The sequence below is a fragment of the Coregonus lavaretus genome (genome assembly GCF_964263955.1).
Source record: "Coregonus lavaretus genome assembly, contig: HAP1_SCAFFOLD_946, whole genome shotgun sequence".
In the NCBI taxonomy this organism is placed as follows: Eukaryota; Metazoa; Chordata; class Actinopteri; order Salmoniformes; family Salmonidae; genus Coregonus; species Coregonus lavaretus.
Window position 1 is genome coordinate 147,616 of NW_028164468.1, and position 14,885 is coordinate 162,500.

Sequence of the window (14,885 nt, forward strand, 5' to 3'; positions counted from 1 at the left end):
AACAGCAGGGCTGCAGCATCACTAACAGCAGGGCTGCAGCATCACTAACAGCATCACTAACAGCAGGGCTGCAGCATCACTAACAGCATCACTAACAGCAGGGCTGCAGCATCACTAACAGCAGGTTGTTATCTTGTTGTAGTGACATCACTGGGCATGTTAATAATACTAGCTAGCAATCTCTTGTCATAAGACATTGTAGGCTTTATATTACGGTGAGAAAGGTTGGAGTAAGAGAGATATGATGGAACCCTGCCGGACACTCCTGTCCACATTATCACATCATAATTCACAGGGCAGGGGTCATAGGGTCAAAGGTCACCTGACATTAGGCCACGCCCACACCTACCTTGAGTAACGGTGGTGGAGACGGGAACACTCTCCATGTCGTCTTTAACGGTGAAGACGCTGATGTTGTACTCCACGCCAGGGCTGAGGTTCTCCAGAGTGCACGAGGTCTCGCCCGCCTTCACAAACTCCTCCAGGCTGTTTCCTTGCTGCCCATTGGTCGGGGTGCCTGTCACTCTGTAGCCGGTGAGGTCTGATTGGATGGCATGGAGAACACGTGACAATGGACAGAGGATAGAGAGTGGACAGAGAAGTCAAATCAGTCATATAGTCCGGACATATCGTTTCCGTAATCTCTGTCCTAAATCCAGAAACCACGATCCTTCTTTTGAGCTTGGTCATATGAGGTGTGTTAGTATAAACACTGCATTGTGGGTATGTGTGTGACTCCGGGGTTGGGTTGAAAGCAAAAATACATATTTTTGTTACCTAGACTTCTAAGTAAATGGACAATGGAAAATGTGCTGGCTTCGTCCCACTGGGGAGTGAGTGTGTGTGTGTGTGTGTGTGTGTGTGTGTGTGTGTGTGTGTGTGTGTGTGTGTTCTAACGTGGGGTGGAGGCTTCTTTCCACGGTGGAATGTGTGTGTGTGTGTGTGTGTGTGTGTTCTAACCTGGGGTGGAGGCTTCGTTCCACTGGACAGTCAGCTTTCCGGTGTCAGGGTGGGACTCCAGGTTGAGGTCAGTAGGAGGAGACAGGGCTGGAGGAGGACAAGAGGAACAAGAGATGATTCTATAAATTGACATCTCTCTTCCAAGCAACTGTCTCTGACTGGTATGGTTACTCACTACTAAAGCCTGGTCAGAATGGTTACTCACTACTAAAGCCTGGTCAGAATGGTTACTCACTACTATAACCTGGTCAGAATGGTTACTCACTACTATAACCTGGTCAGAATGGTTACTCACTACTATAACCTGGTCAGAATGGTTACTCACTACTAAAACCTGGTCAGAATGGTTACTCACTACTAAAACCTGGTCAGAATGGTTCCTCACTACTATAACCTGGTCAGAATGGTTACTCACTACAATAACCTGGTCAGAATGGTTACTCACTACTATAACCTGGTCAGAATGGTTACTCACTACTATAACCTGGTCAGAATGGTTCCTCACTACTATAACCTGGTCAGAATGGTTCCTCACTACTATAACCTGGTCAGAATGGTTCCTCACTACTATAACCTGGTCAGAATGGTTACTCACTACTATAACCTGGTCAGAATGGTTACTCACTACTAAAACCTGGTCAGAATGGTTCCTCACTACTATAACCTGGTCAGAATGGTTACTCACTACAATAACCTGGTCAGAATGGTTACTCACTACTATAACCTGGTCAGAATGGTTACTCACTACTATAACCTGGTCAGAATGGTTACTCACTACTATAACCTGGTCATAATGGTTACTCACTACTATAACCTGGTCATAATGGTTACTCACTACTATAACCTGGTCATAATGGTTACTCACTACTATAACCTGGTCATAATGGTTACTCACTACAATAACCTGGTCAGAATGGTTACTCACTACTATAACCTGGTCAGAATGGTTACTCACTACTATAACCTGGTCAGAATGGTTCCTCACTACTATAACCTGGTCAGAATGGTTACTCACTACTATAACCTGGTCAGAATGGTTACTCACTACTAAAACCTGGTCAGAATGGTTCCTCACTACTATAACCTGGTCAGAATGGTTACTCACTACAATAACCTGGTCAGAATGGTTACTCACTACTATAACCTGGTCAGAATGGTTACTCACTACTATAACCTGGTCATAATGGTTACTCACTACTATAACCTGGTCATAATGGTTACTCACTACTATAACCTGGTCATAATGGTTACTCACTACTATAACCTGGTCATAATGGTTACTCACTACAATAACCTGGTCAGAATGGTTACTCACTACTATAACCTGGTCAGAATGGTTACTCACTACTATAACCTGGTCAGAATGGTTCCTCACTACAATAACCTGGTCAGAATGGTTACTCACTACTATAACCTGGTCAGAATGGTTACTCACTACAATAACCTGGTCAGAATGGTTACTCACTACAATAACCTGGTCAGAATGGTTACTCACTACTATAACCTGGTCAGAATGGTTACTCACTATTATAACCTGGTCAGAATGGTTACTCACTACAATAACCTGGTCAGAATGGTTACTCACTACAATAACCTGGTCAGAATAGTTACTCACTACTATAACCTGGTCAGAATGGTTACTCACTACTATAACCTGGTCAGAATGGTTACTCACTACCAGTGGCGGCTCCTGAAAAAATTCTCAGGGGGGGCAATTTTTCTGATGATTTAGGTGACCTACACACATTTTAAAAAAGATATGTCCAGCAACAACATGAAGACAGGGGCAGCATATAAGTCAATACCAGAAGCATTTATTGACTGATCTCAAAAGTGTTGGCTTACCAGGGTTGGTGGAGCCCTCAGTTTCATCTTTGCCTCGCAAAGCTAACTCAAACACTCCGCAAAACTTCACACACTGGATTAGCCGGCTGAGGATGTGGCGGTTCTTGCTAATGTCGTAGTAAATATATTTGTTATAGTGAATATGGAATATGATATGTTGAGTAAAATGTTGTGCTAAGATCTATTTAGGTCAGGAGCTGGTTATAAGTTCTGTTCCTATCCAATAACAATGGACAAAAGGGTCCTATCTTGTCAGCCTTGTCAGTTTCAGTTCTCCAGTAAACTTGTGATTATCAACACTAACCTCATCGTTGTGGCGGCGGACAGCTAGCCTGTATCCCTCATCCAGTTGAGTGGGAATGTTCACTCTCCCCAAAGCAGACAATCTCAAACAGCTATCCATGTGGGTCTTTGACAGCTCATGTTTCTTAATCTTTCCTGAAAGATGGTGCATGTCCGTTACACACCAGTCGCTGTCCAAGCGGTGCTGTCTGCCGTGCCGCCTTCAGGGTGAAAGAGTAAGCAGGGGGTAGCAGAAGACTGCATTAGCTACATCGCAGCCTGCTAGCCAGGTTTTTCGTTCGTACCAATTTTTGGAAAATCCTCGGGTGTAGGACTTCCCCCCTTTAGTAGAAACCTGTTGAATTATTAAATTTGGTCTGGGAGGTCCTAATTGTTTCGTTGCCAATTTATCTTCATTTGTTCGCCAACAAAAAGGAACTTCTTTCAAAGACACAATCGAGTTGCACTGAAGCCTAGCCATTTTTACAGTAGTAGTGAATTGATTGATGAGGCTACCCGCTCTTTTCTTAGTTACGTTCATGGTTACGTTACGTATGACGAAAGCGCGTAAGTGCAAGCCCTCAGAAACCCATAGAGATTGTATTGAAAGCTCTGATATTTGAAAAAAATAGATTTTACATGGGAGTCTATGACAGACTTCTGGGCGATTTTCAACCTGACTGAAATCGCCCCAAAAGGGGGGGGGGGGGCATTTGAAGCACGACTTTAGCCTGATTGGACATTTAGTGGCACTGTGGCAGATCAGACATCTAGATTACAACACTGATAACTACTGTTGCCGTGATATAATTGATTAGAAAAAAAATCCCTTCCTTTTCCCGTTTGGCAGTGCGTCGCCCATATCGCCCTATTGAACACACCGCCCCTGCTCACTACTAAAACCTGGTCAGAATGGTTACTCACTACAATAACCTGGTCAGAATGGTTCCTCACTACTATAACCTGGTCAGAATGGTTACTCACTACTATAACCTGGTCAGAATGGTTACTCACTACTATAACCTGGTCAGAATGGTTACTCACTACTATAACCTGGTCAGAATGGTTACTCACTACTAAAACCTGGTCAGAATGGTTCCTCACTACTATAACCTGGTCAGAATGGTTACTCACTACTATAACCTGGTCAGAATGGTTACTCACTACTATAACCTGGTCAGAATGGTTACTCACTACTATAACCTGGTCAGAATGGTTACTCACTACTATAACCTGGTCAGAATGGTTACTCACTACTATAACCTGGTCAGAATGGTTCCTCACTACTATAACCTGGTCAGAATGGTTACTCACTACTATAACCTGGTCAGAATGGTTACTCACTACAATAACCTGGTCAGAATGGTTCCTCACTACAATAACCTGGTCAGAATGGTTACTCACTGCTATAACCTGGTCAGAATGGTTACTCACTACTATAACCTGGTCAGAATGGTTACTCACTACAATAACCTGGTCAGAATGGTTACTCACTACAATAACCTGGTCATAATGGTTACTCACTACTATAACCTGGTCAGAATGGTTACTCACTACAATAACCTGGTCAGAATGGTTACTCACTACTATAACCTGGTCAGAATGGTTACTCACTACTATAACCTGGTCAGAATGGTTACTCACTACTATAACCTGGTCAGAATGGTTACTCACTACTATAACCTGGTCAGAATGGTTACTCACTACAATAACCTGGTCAGAATGGTTACTCACTGCTATAACCTGGTCAGAATGGTTACTCACTACTATAACCTGGTCAGAATGGTTACTCACTACTATAACCTGGTCAGAATGGTTACTCACTACTATAACCTGGTCAGAATGGTTACTCACTACTATAACCTGGTCAGAATGGTTACTCACTACTATAACCTGGTCAGAATGGTTACTCACTACTATAACCTGGTCAGAATGGTTACTCACTACTATAACCTGGTCAGAATGGTTACTCACTGCTATAACCTGGTCAGAATGGTTACTCACTACTATAACCTGGTCAGAATGGTTACTCACTACTATAACCTGGTCAGAATGGTTACTCACTACTATAACCTGGTCAGAATGGTTACTCACTACTATAACCTGGTCAGAATGGTTACTCACTACAATAACCTGGTCAGAATGGTTACTCACTACAATAACCTGGTCAGAATGGTTCCTCACTACTATAACCTGGTCAGAATGGTTACTCACTACTATAACCTGGTCAGAATGGTTACTCACTACAATAACCTGGTCAGAACTGATAAAGAGGAACAACCAGAGGAAAAAGGAACAGGAAGAGATTTCTGACGTCCCTGATCCAGATGCAACTCTTTTGGGGTAATATACGGTTACTCAATAGAATGGTGTGGTTAAATTGCAACACACATTTCCTTTATAAAAATAGTAGATATGCTAAGGTCACGTTACTGTTCTTAATAATTGGATTTAAGGTCAACTAAGTTGAGCAACTCAGCCAAGGAAACAAAGTAGATTTAAAGTCAATAGAATTGCCTGATCAAATAGAGACATTCTAACTAACTACAGTTGAAGTCGGAAATTTACATACACCTTAGCCAAATACATTTAAACTCAGTTTTTCACAATTCCTGACATTTAATCCTAGTAAAAATTCCCTGTTTTAGGTCAGTTAGGATCACCACTTTATTTTAAGAATGTGAAATGTCAGAATAATAGTAGAGAGAATGATTTATTTCAGCTTTTATTTCTTTCATCACATTCCCAGTGGGTCAGAGGTTTACATAAACTCAATTAGTATTTGGTAGCATTGCCTTTAAATTGTTTAACTTGGGTCAAACGTTTTGGGTAGCCTTCCACAAGCTTCCCACAATAAGTTGGTGTCACGCTCTGGCTCCGGGACTTTGTATTATTGAGCCAGGGTGTGTTCATTTTTTGTGTTTGGGGATTAGTTGGGTTGTTATTGGTGGTTTCATTGTTTGGTCCAGTGACTCCCAATCAGTGGTAACGAGTGTCAGCTGTCGGCTCGTTATCTCTGATTGGGAGCCATATTTAAACTGTCATTGTTCACCTTGGGGTTGTGGGTTTTTGTTCTATGTTCAGTCGTTGTCACTGAGGACTTCATGATCGTGTTTTGTTTTGTATTTTCGTGTATTACATTAAAATCAATATGTTCGCTACCAACGCTGCGCTTTGGTCCTCCTCTCTCGTAGACGATCGTGACAGTTGGGTGAATTTTGGCCGATTGCTCCTGACAGAGCTGGTGTAACTGAGTCAGGTTTGTAGGCCTCCTTGCTCGCACACACTTTTTCAGTTCTGCCCAGTTCTGCCCATGTCACAGAGACCGCCGAGGCTGCTCCTCCTCCTTGCTCGGGCAGGCTTCGGCGTTCGTCGTCCCCGGAGTACTAGCTACTACCGCTTGATGTTTTCGATGTTTGTTTGGTTTTGTCTAGTTGGTGCACCTGTCTCGTATTCTGTCTTGATTATGTCTCCTATAAGTTCCCCTTAGGTTTGCATTTTGTGTGTTATTGTCCGCCTGTCTAGCATGTTTAGGTTCTGTGTCCTTGCCTTAGCTGGTATTTATTTTCATTTTGAGTAAAGTCGTCTTGACTATTCTTCTGTGTCCTGCGCTTGACTCCACCACCGCATCCACTTCAGAACCCGTGACAGCCCACAACTTTTCTATAGGATTGAGGTCAGGGCTTTGTGATGGCCACTCCAATACCTTGACTTTGTTGTCCTTAAGCCATTTTGCCACAACTTTCGAAGTATGCTTGGGGTCATTGTCCATTTGGAAGACCCATTTGCAACCAAGCTTTAACTTCCTGACTGATGTCTTGAGATGTTGCTTCAATATATCCACATAATTTTCCTTCCTCATGATGCCATCTATTTTGTGAAGTGCACCAGTCCCTCCTGCAGCAAAGCACCCCCACAGCATGATGCTGCCACCCCCGTGCTTCACGGTTGGGATGGTGTTCTTCAGCTTGCAAGCAACCCCCTTTTTCCTCCAAACATAATGATGGTCATTATGGCCAAACAGTTACATTTTTGTTTCATCAGACCAGAGGACATTTTTCCAAAATGTACGATCTTTGTCCCCATGTGCAGTTGCAAACCTAAGTCTGGCTTTTTTATGGCGGTTTTGGAGCAGTGGCTTCTTCCTTGCTGAGCGGCCTTTCAGGTTATGTCGATATAGGACTCGTTTTACTGTGGATATAGATACTTTTGTACCTGTTTCCTCCAGCATCTTCACAAGGTCCTTTGCTGTTGTTCTGGGATTGATTCGCACTTTTCGCACCAAAGTACGTTCATCTCTAGGAGACAGAACGCGTCTCCTTCCTGAGCGGTATGACGGCTGCGTGGTCCCATGGTGTTTATACTTGCGTACTATTGTTTGTACAGATGAACGTGGTACCTTCAGGCGTTTGGAAATTGCTCCCAAAGATGAACCAGACTTGTGGACGTCTACAATTGTTTTTCTGAGGTCTTGGCTGATTTCTTTTGATTTTCCCATGATGTCAAGCAAAGAGGCACTGCGTTTGAAGGTAGGCCTTGAAATACATCCACAGGTACACCTCCAATTGACTCAAATTATGTCAGTTAGCCTATCAGAAGCTTCTAAAGCCAAGTCAACTTAGTGTATGTAAACGTCTGACCCACTGGAACTGTGATACAGTGAATTATAAGTGAAATAATTTGTCTGTAAACAATTGTTGGGAAAATTACTTGTGTCATGCATAAAGTAGATGTCCTAACCGACTTGGCAAAACTATAGTTTGTTAAAAATACATTTGTGGAGTGGTTGAAAAACGAGTTTGAATGACTCCAACCTAAGTGTATGTAAACTTCTGACTTCAACTGTAGGTAACCAGGTCACAACTAGAGACATTCTAACTAAGTAACTAGGTCACAAATAGAGGCAAAAAAATAAAAAATGTTTTTGCCCAGGCTCGGATACGCTAGAAAACGGTTGTCGATGACCAACGCTCCAGGAATATTAAAAAGTCTAAGAAAAGTAGGGAACCTTTTGAGGCCAAAGTCATTATTCTCTGATTGATGGTGATGGAGAACATCATCTCTATCCTCTGTTCACTAACGTGTGGAGACCCAGCATAAGTAAAGCCTGATTTTTACTGCACAAAGTTAGCAGTTGCTGACAAACCCAGACTAAGTCGTTATTCTCGGACTTACGTGTGACTACGCGCCGTGTGATTGGGTTGTCTTGCTCGTGTCCGTTGACGATTGGCTGAACGCTGTAGGTGTACTCAACCCCGGGGGTCAGGCCTGAGATGTAGATGCTGCCTGAGTTAGAGGTTACATCTCTGGGGGCCTCGCCTCCATGACTGGGCCTCACCGTCAACTACACGGGGAGACCGAGCGAGAGAGACACAGAGACACACAAAACTGAAGAGTTAGAGGTTAGCCCTTTCCCAGGATCACAGGAGCCAGAGCACTACTCTAGTGTGACATAGATGGACCTGTGTGTGTGTGTGTGTGTGTGTGTGTGCGTGCGAGCATACCTTGTATTCCACTCGGGGCATGGGGGTCCAGGAGATGATGATGGAGGTGTCTGTGACATCAGTACTGAAGCGAGGGGTGTTGCCCATTAGCTGAGCTGGAGAGAACACACAGGGTCAGAGGTAAGGGGTTAGGGGTCAGGACTATTCAAACGAACAAGGAACTCCCAAAGTCCTACCCCCCCTGCTCAAAGCAGACCCTACTGTATGTTTATGACTCTGCCAAAACGCCTGGCCTTGACCTGGCTGGTCATACGTGTTTCATAGATGACCTATCAAATAACTTATTTTTCAGAACAATGACCTCTCAGACAGTTAGACCATAGGAGGCCTGAGAGAGAGGATGTGAAGATATTCCTAGAACAACAGTCTTACTCACTGGTGGAGAAGGTTCTGGAAGCTCCCTCACTGAGCGTATTGTCCTGCTCAGCGTGCAGAGTAGCGGTGTACTCTGTGTCTGGTTGGAGGTTGAGCAGGGTGTAGTGAGACAGGCGGGCTGGCAGGCGCAGCAGTTTAGGGTTGGAGCCCTCCAGGGTCAGGAACAGACGGTATCCGGTGATGCGGGCCCGGGGGGCCACCCACGCCATCAGAGCACTGTCCTCAGTTACGTTGGTGAAATGGACATCAGCAGGGGAATCAGGCTCTGTGGACAAAAAAGTGTGTGTTTGAGATCGACAAAGTTGCAGTAAGATTCACTCATCTTTCATCGACAATTCACCTTGCGTCCCAAAAAAACCCACTACTCATTATGTGATCAACATTAGCGATTCCTTGCCTCGCCGAGACTGTAGCACTAAATACATACAGTCCTAAGCTTATTGACACTGGTTTACGGAATACGTTTGCCTGTACTCACTGGTAGCCTGCTCTCCGACCAGTGGCTGGCTCTCCTCTCCTCCCTGGACAGTGTAGATGCTGAAGCGGTACGGGGTACCGGGGGTCAGGTGGGTGACCTCTGCGTAGGCGTTGTGTGTGATGGGGAGCTGTAGCTCTGTCCGAGGGGTCCCGGTGGGGCCGACGGGGGCCACAGTCACTCTGTACCCGGACACGTCAGTTGGGGGCCCCGTCCAGGTGATGGTGATCTTCACGTCAGACACCTCGAAGAACTGCAGGTCTGTAGGAGACGGGACTTCCTCTGTGGAGAGGAAATAGGAAATGGACCTTAAGACATTGGTCGAGTTCCTTCCCCGACTACATTGTAAGATGCATGACAGATCTTACAACGCCTGGATAGGCATTTAACATATCAGCTAACAACATATGTTATAGCAATCTGACGCCCGACTGCACAGTCCATGACGTGGCACGTAACCATTGGTTGAATCGATGTAATGCCAGCGCATTTAGTAGGGCAGGAACTGGACCAGTGCCAGCAAACAAGGTGTTCATTTAAAAACTGCCATCTCCATCTAACCCTGATGAAACTAGGGCTGTCCTCTCAATACTCATTGGAGGAGATGATACAATGTCCTTCCCTCTGACTTCCTCCTCCTCCTCCAATGATCTTTGAGAGGAGTTGAGGACTTTTTTGATTTGGTTTATAAGGATCCCCATTAGCTGATGCCAACAGCTAGTCTTACTGGGGTCCGACACATAACGGAAAATACAGACAAAAGACTTCACAATTTACACACATTTAAAAACATGAACATGTAGTGTGTGTGTGTGTGTGTGTGTGTGCGCATCTATCAGTTACACAAACATGTCAGTACACAACAAGTAGGTCACATGGGGGAGAGGCGTTGTGCCGTGAGGTGTTGCTTTATTAATTGCTTTAGCTGCTTTATTAATTTCTCTATTTGCTTGAAGTCAACCAGTCAGATGTGCAGCCAGTCTTATTAGCCACTCCTTTTGCCCCGTCTCTTCCAACCATACAGTTTTTCAATTCCTCATCAATCAATGGAGCCTTAACAGTTCTAACAGTCAGTTTCTTAACAGGTGCATTTTTAACAATAATTGTAAGAAGCGTCAGGATGCTCCTTATTAAAATCACATCAGACCGACAAATATATGTTTAACATCATCCACATAAGAGTCACAGCAAAATCTTTTGTATGATCTCTTATACACTATTTTAGGCCCAGCTTTTGGAACTTTGGCTTTCCTGGATATAGCCACTATATTGTGATCACTGCATCCAATGGGTACGGATACAGCTTTAGAACAAAGTTCTACAGTATTAGTCAAAATGTGATCAATACATGTGGATGATCTTGTTCCTGTAGTGTTTGCAAGTTTGTTTACTTCCCTGTTAGTGAGCATTTCTCCTTTGCCAAGATAATCCATCCACCTGACAGGTGTGGCATATCAAGAAGCTGATTATACAGCATGATCATTACACAGGTGCACCTTGTGCTGGGGACAATAAAAGGCCACTCTAAAATGTGCAGTTTTGTCACACAACACAATGCCACAGATCTCTCAAGTTTTAAGGGAGCGTGCAATTGGCATGCGGACTGCATGAATGTTCACCAGAGCTGTTGCCAGATATTTGAATGTTCATTTTAGAGAATTTGGCCAGCCCAGGACCTCCACTTCCGGTTTCTTCACCTGCGGGATCGTCTGAGACCAGCCACCCAGACAACGGATGAAACTGAGGAGTATTTCTGTCTGTAATTAAGCCCTTTTGTGGGGAAAAACTCATTCTGATTGGCTGGGCCTGGCTGCCCAGTGGGTGGGCCTGATTCCCAAGTGGGTGGGCCCTATGCCCTCCCAGGCCCACCCATGGCTGCACCCCTGCCTAGTCATGTGAAATCCATAGAGGGCCTAATGAATTTATAATTTATTTATTTCAATTGACTGATTTCCTTATATGAAATGTAACTCTGTGAAATTGTTGAAATTGTTGCATGTTGCGTTTATATTTTTTGTTCAGTATATATTTTAGGAAACTAGGCGTATGTCACGTGTCACTACTTCACAGGAGAGCCATTTGAACGTAAACGTCTTTTTAAAAATCTAAATGCGTTTTTTGGCAGAAATGCCTTCTGGATCATGTTTACTTTCATGTACCTTAATAACAATCGTGTATGCCATCTGTAAATACCAATAGAATTGTAAAATTACGAGCCTAGTTGGTTTAGCCACAGAAAAAGACAGCAACCTTCCCGCTTGCCATGATTGGCTGAGATAATGAGTGGGCTGGACATGTCAAGAGATGAGTTCGGATTGGTCTGCCATATAGCTCGCTTCTGTCTATTTGAGCTGGTCAGTATGTGTAGTTAATCCTATCTAATGAGACGACCGAGTTTTGAAATCAGTGGAATTAGAGTATGATAGCTAAGGAGATGGAGAAAACACCTGTCTCCAGATTACATCTTCAAACTAAGGACAACCATGGCATCCATGACAGAGAGGGAGAAGTGTCCATCCATGTATACGGGTAAGATAGTCTAGCTAGCTACATTTTCATATATTACACGTTTCTAATTTTGTCAGAAAGACGTTTTCATTGCAAGTTAAAACGTACTGTTAGCTAGCTAGCTAACGTCAGCTGGCTGTCTCGCTAGCTAACGTTACGTGTATGATCTGTGTATTAATATTATTCGTATCTCAGAGCCATTTGCTTTGCTAGATATAGCCTCATGTTAGCTAGCTAACATTGAACCTGGTTGGTTAGCTACCTGCAGATTCATGCAGGCTAGTACCATCATGAGTTGGGATTATTGTTCATTGTTTAGCTAGCTAGCTACATGTCTTAACAAAAAGACTCCACTATTATGATGTCACTGCGACAACTGTCGATAGACGTAGCTGGTAAATTTTCTTTGGCTATCTACTCAGATTTCAGCGCACTCTCCTCTCGTCTGAGTGTGCAAGAGCACAGATTTTTTTTAAATTTTTTTAGTCATTTAGCAGACACTCTTATCCAGAGCGACTTAGAGTTAGTGAGTGCATACATTTTTCATACTTTTTTTTTTTTTTTTCATACTAGCCCCCCGTGGGAAACGAACTCACAACCCTGGCGCCATGCTCTATCAACTGAGCTACAGGAGGCAAGGGATAACTGATGAATATACGAACGCTCAACACCCATTGAATATGGCCGGTGTCAGTAAACGTTGGCAAAAAAGCGTAATTAAATTGTTGTCAGCAGCACAGTTGCAGTCACCAACGCCTCACCAGCTATGCTAGGGCGAGTAAAAATGGTCAGAGTGAGCAATTCTCTCATTTGTGTCTGGAAGTAGATAGCAAGCAAGCAAGCAACGTTAGCCAGTTAGCGTGGGTGCTTGACTGCTGTTGTTAGGACAGAACGCTCGGATCAGCCCTTAAAGAGATGGGTGGGGCTAAAGCTTAAGAGGGTGTGAACGAAGCTGAATGGGTGTAGACAAAGCAGAGCTCTCCAGTAGGTTTACCAAAACATTCAAGGGCCATTTTCTCAAAAGTGAGGTTTCAAGTTGATCAACTTTCAAAGCAGAATTACTTTCCCATTGTTCCTCACCTGTAGTGTATGATATACCATTGTCTAGCTCTGAGTCTCTACTTTTATCCTATGTAAAAGAAAACACAATTTCAAATTTTGCTACATAAGACCGAATCGAGCCGGTCGGTCACATATATGAACGTTATCATGAACCTTATTTCTAAGGTTACATATATTAATATATTGTCAGCCCTTTCCTGGGTAGCTTAACAGATATGGACATAATATGGAAAAGAGCAAACAAAGCAAGAGAAAAAAATATACATTCAGCAGTCCATTCATCAGTTGGTGTGTGTGTGTGTGTGCTGAAGGGTTGAAGCTACGAACCCATAGGCTTGGCTCTCTCATTCCTTCCAGTCTTTTGGGAGGGAGGGTGGACAATGAGCCTGTCATAGCGGATGGAAGCAATGTCCCCACGCGCTCTGGCAGCTTTCATGGCTGGGATAAGTTCTTTCCTCTTCTGGCGCACAGCTTCGGGATAGCCCTCGTTGAGGAAGATATTCGTTCCTCTTAAGAGCTTGGCTCTTTCCAGAACAGCTACCTTGTCCTTGAACCTCAGGAACTTGACCACTATCGGCCTGGACCTGTCACCTGGGCCAGTGGTGGGTTTTCCAGTCCTGTGGGCGAGCTCCACCTCAACCTTCCTGTGGTCCATCTTAAGTTTCTCAGAGATCATTTCCCTCACTTTGTCCTCAGACTCCGTCCAGGTCTCATGTGGAGACTCTGCAATTCCGTTCACAACAATGTTGTTCTGCCTTGATTGTCCCTCGAGATGATCCGATTTCTCCGTCATTGTCATCATGGATTCACATACAGAACTGATGTCCTCTCTCAATGACTTACAGATTGCTGTCATCTTGCCGTTCTCCTGTTTAAACTCATCGAGCTGACCCAGGGAGAACTGCAAACTGTTCTTCAGGTCATAGACCTCTCTGGTCAGGTCGTCCATTCTTTTTAAGTTGACTCCACCAGTATTTGGACACAACACTTGAAGCTATTTTTTTGTTGTTTTAACAACTGCTTGTAGAAATATTTGTGTTTGTTTAAAAGATCCTTCACCTGTGATACCTGTGATAGAGACACACCACTGTCCTCAACGGTACTCCCACTGGCTTTGGTCTTTGTCATGGTAGCAACATTACGCTGTTACTCCTCGCAGTTCCAGACGGGGCAAGTCGCTGGGAAGACTGGAAACGACAACAAACAGCAGGGATCTAGACAGCCACAAGCCCGGGACAATCCACGGTCCCAGCCGCAAGGGCTAACTGCATTGCGGGATGCGTTCAAGCCCTCAAGAAAACCCAGCTAGCTTGATAGGCACCTGGCTAGCAGCTGGGCTAGCTACTACACCTTAGTCGGCAGGATCACTGGACAGATAGTAGCGGTCCCAGCAACTGATGCCAACCCCCGTCGTGGGATCCAAATTCAAAAAAAAGGTAGCTAGTTAGTATCCAAACTTTTCAATAGACTTTCAAAACAACAACCCGAGCTCTCCCTTGTTCTGTGTTCAAGGACGGAGGACGCAAGGATAGAGACAGCAAGGGGAAGATCTCAATTGCATACTCCTTGCGTCCTCTCTCCTCGTTTCCTTCTCAAAACCCATTGGAGGACAAGGTCAGAGGGGAGGGTCATCTGGCTTTTTCATCCAATGAGGATTTGAGAAGGAGACTTGTAGAGAGGACACGAGGAGTATGCAATTGAGATCTTCCCAAGGACTTGACAGCTAGTAATGTTTCCAGACAGTCTAGAACTCCCGAGCCTGTGCTACCCTATATCATATGACTGACGGTCTTCAACACTCTGAAGCCAGACAGGAATCCAAAACGCACAAAGAGCATCCATCCAACCAGACAGAGTAGGGAGAGGAGACAGAC

General features: G+C 44.2%; 1 protein-coding gene across 1 annotated transcript in view; it reads right to left on the reverse strand.

The window, feature by feature from the left end:
- The window catches only part of fn1a (fibronectin 1a), a 113,659-nt gene that overhangs the window by 68,653 nt on the left and 30,121 nt on the right, over positions 1-14,885 (reverse strand). The window contains exons 19-24 of the mRNA XM_084192002.1: positions 9,445-9,723; positions 8,968-9,231; positions 8,592-8,686; positions 8,263-8,431; positions 961-1,047; positions 350-541 (exon numbers count right to left, since the gene is read on the reverse strand). Coding sequence (XP_084048128.1) covers positions 350-541; positions 961-1,047; positions 8,263-8,431; positions 8,592-8,686; positions 8,968-9,231; positions 9,445-9,723 — 1,086 coding nt within the window. The remainder of the gene's footprint in view (positions 1-349; positions 542-960; positions 1,048-8,262; positions 8,432-8,591; positions 8,687-8,967; positions 9,232-9,444; positions 9,724-14,885) is intronic.